We start from the raw sequence: 2,323 nt of genomic DNA, 5'->3' as shown, positions 1-2,323 counted from the left end.
ACTGCTGTGCGGCAGGTCCCCGTCAGCACCACGGTGGTATCTACGTCCCAGGCAGTAAGTAGTGCTGGCCCTTTTCTGGAGGTGGGGAGGAAGGGGAAGGCTGGAATGTACTGATGGCTTATGTCTGAAAACCCTTTGCATCCACAACATCAGCTGCAGAACGTGGGTCTGCACTAATTTCGCTGCACCTAAAGGTTGAGCGACCAGAAAACAGCCACATAAGTCTTCCCTTGCTTCCTCTTGCAAGTGAACAAAATAAACTTTGCTTATCTAAAGTCCGGCCTCGTGCAGCTCAGTATCTCGCCCCACACCTCTGAAATGATCTCCCTTGGCGTGGTATCAGAACAGGAAGCGCTTCTTACTTGCATTAACTTTTTTAACGATGATGCGGGTTTTGGGGCTGAGGGAGATGGAGGTGCATTGGAGTGAGCCTGAAACGGAGCACAGATCTCATCAGCAAAGCTGCTGTTGCCGTCTGCTCCCAGGACTCCTGGAAAACAGGCTGGGTGGTAGTGGCGTGGTGTCAAGCAGTTTCTCTGCTTGGCTCCCCGCCGCTCCTCACGTGTTCCTCACCTCCTCTAGGGTAAACTTCCAGCACGGATAACAGTGCCTCTGTCAGTGATCAGCCAGCCAGTGAAGGGCAAGAGCGTGGTGACTGCCCCCATCATCAAGGGCAACCTTGGGGCCAAGTGAGTACTTTGCATCTGGTGGTTTTGCTGTAGAAATAGGCTGAGGAAGATAACAAATCCCCTGAGGAAAAAAACCTTTGCTTTGTCAGATCAGACTAACCCAGTGATGGGCATGGTCCGGGCTTTAATCTGTGTGATAAAGTAATTCTCTGTCACAGTGATAAATGTTGACAAAAACTTGTCACTTGTGTATTTACCAGTTCAGTGGGGGAAAAGTCCCACTATTTAAAATTGGATAAGTAACTTTAACGCCAACCATGGAAAAACAATCTGAGTCTGAAAGACCCGGCCTGCTCGTACTGCTTACTAACCTCTCCCACTGCTCTTCCCTCAGCATCAGCGGATTAGGTAGAAATATCATCCTGACTACCATGCCAGCAGGGACAAAGCTGATCGCTGGGAACAAGCCAGTGAGTTTTCTGACTGCACAGCAACTCCAGCAGCTGCAGCAGCAGGGCCAGGCCACGCAGGTAACAGCACCTGGAATGAGCTTGTTAGTAGTTTGGCTTCTGCGGGTCACCTCCTCTTGAAGAAATCCACCTTTCTGTCTGGAAACTCTGGTGTTCTCTAAGTCCAGAGAGTTCATCTCCATGGGGAGCTGCTAGTTACAAGTCTGTAGAAGTCAAGTTCTGATGGATCCAAGTCCTTCTTCTCAAACTTGGTTTTTAGGTCTTCCTCCCTAATCTTGAAATCTCTTGTCACCGTCCCACGTGAACAGCGGATGGAGGGATCTTGACAGATTCTGTTCTTGACGTGTTTTGGTGCGCTTGGTCTTGTTCATGTAACTGTGTTTTTCCTGTTGGCAGCAGAAACATTTTGTATCCCAGTGCTTCAGAGTGTGATGCAAGTGCAGCATGTCATCAGGTTGTTCTTGACATGAGTTATTTTTCTTTCCCTTTCAAACAGGTGCGAATTCAAACAGTACCAGCCTCCCACCTCCAGCAGGGAACAGTGTCTGGCTCCACTAAAGCAGTTTCTACTGTGGTTGTGACAACAGCTCCGTCTCCAAAACAGACCCAAGACCAGCTATGAAAACTGGTTTGAAAACAGTGGATTGCTTCAGAGCTTCCCCGAGGCCGTAGTCATCCTCCCTCCAGCCACCCAGGACACCTAGCCCCAGTCACGGCTGGGGACTGGACTGCGTTCTGTCACCTTGCGTGGCTGGAGTCAGCTTGGCGATGTCTAGGTAGAAATTTGGCAGCAGAAGATGCTGTACCTACACAACAGAATGTTTCAGTCCCGACGTGGCAGCGATCGTTTAAGAAATGTCTCATTTTCCTTTGTTCCCTCCCCTTGCGATGGGCTTTTTGCCAGCATTTTGGGTTGCAGACAAAGCAGTTGATCTGGGGTCTGCCCCAACTGGGGGAAATTCTGCCTCCTTTGTCTGGAGTCGAGCTGTCTCTACTTCTCTATAGGTGACTGAGGTCGGTGGCTTGGACACCGGAATTTGTTTGTAGCATAGCCTGGAAGTAGACCCCCGCAGTTCAGTGTGCTATTTATAGACTTTTTAATTACCTCCCCCTCTCTCTGAGCTCAGACGTCTTTTGAACAGATCCCGCTTCCGTGTCAGATTTCTGTCAAAGGCAGATGAGAGTCAAGACGGTTTTTGCTGTAAAAAGCCAGTAACCGCAGGG

The 2,323-nt window shown here is 49.6% G+C and overlaps 1 protein-coding gene across 1 annotated transcript in view; it reads left to right on the top strand.

The window, feature by feature from the left end:
- The window catches only part of NFRKB (nuclear factor related to kappaB binding protein), a 13,748-nt gene extending 12,027 nt beyond the window's left edge, over positions 1–1,721 (top strand). Inside the window, exons 23-26 of the mRNA XM_010131802.1 lie at positions 1–54; positions 583–689; positions 1,024–1,159; positions 1,596–1,721. The exon at positions 1–54 is cut by the window's left edge and continues 1 nt beyond it. Of these exons, the coding sequence (XP_010130104.1) occupies positions 1–54; positions 583–689; positions 1,024–1,159; positions 1,596–1,721 (423 nt within the window). The remainder of the gene's footprint in view (positions 55–582; positions 690–1,023; positions 1,160–1,595) is intronic.
- The last annotated feature ends 602 nt before the right edge of the window (positions 1,722–2,323 follow it).

Source organism: Buceros rhinoceros, unplaced genomic scaffold, assembly GCF_000710305.1.
Source record: "Buceros rhinoceros silvestris isolate BGI_N320 unplaced genomic scaffold, ASM71030v1 scaffold42362, whole genome shotgun sequence".
In the NCBI taxonomy this organism is placed as follows: domain Eukaryota; kingdom Metazoa; phylum Chordata; class Aves; order Bucerotiformes; family Bucerotidae; genus Buceros; species Buceros rhinoceros.
Note: the sequence above shows the minus strand (reverse complement) of the source record. Positions and strands in the feature narration are given on the sequence as shown.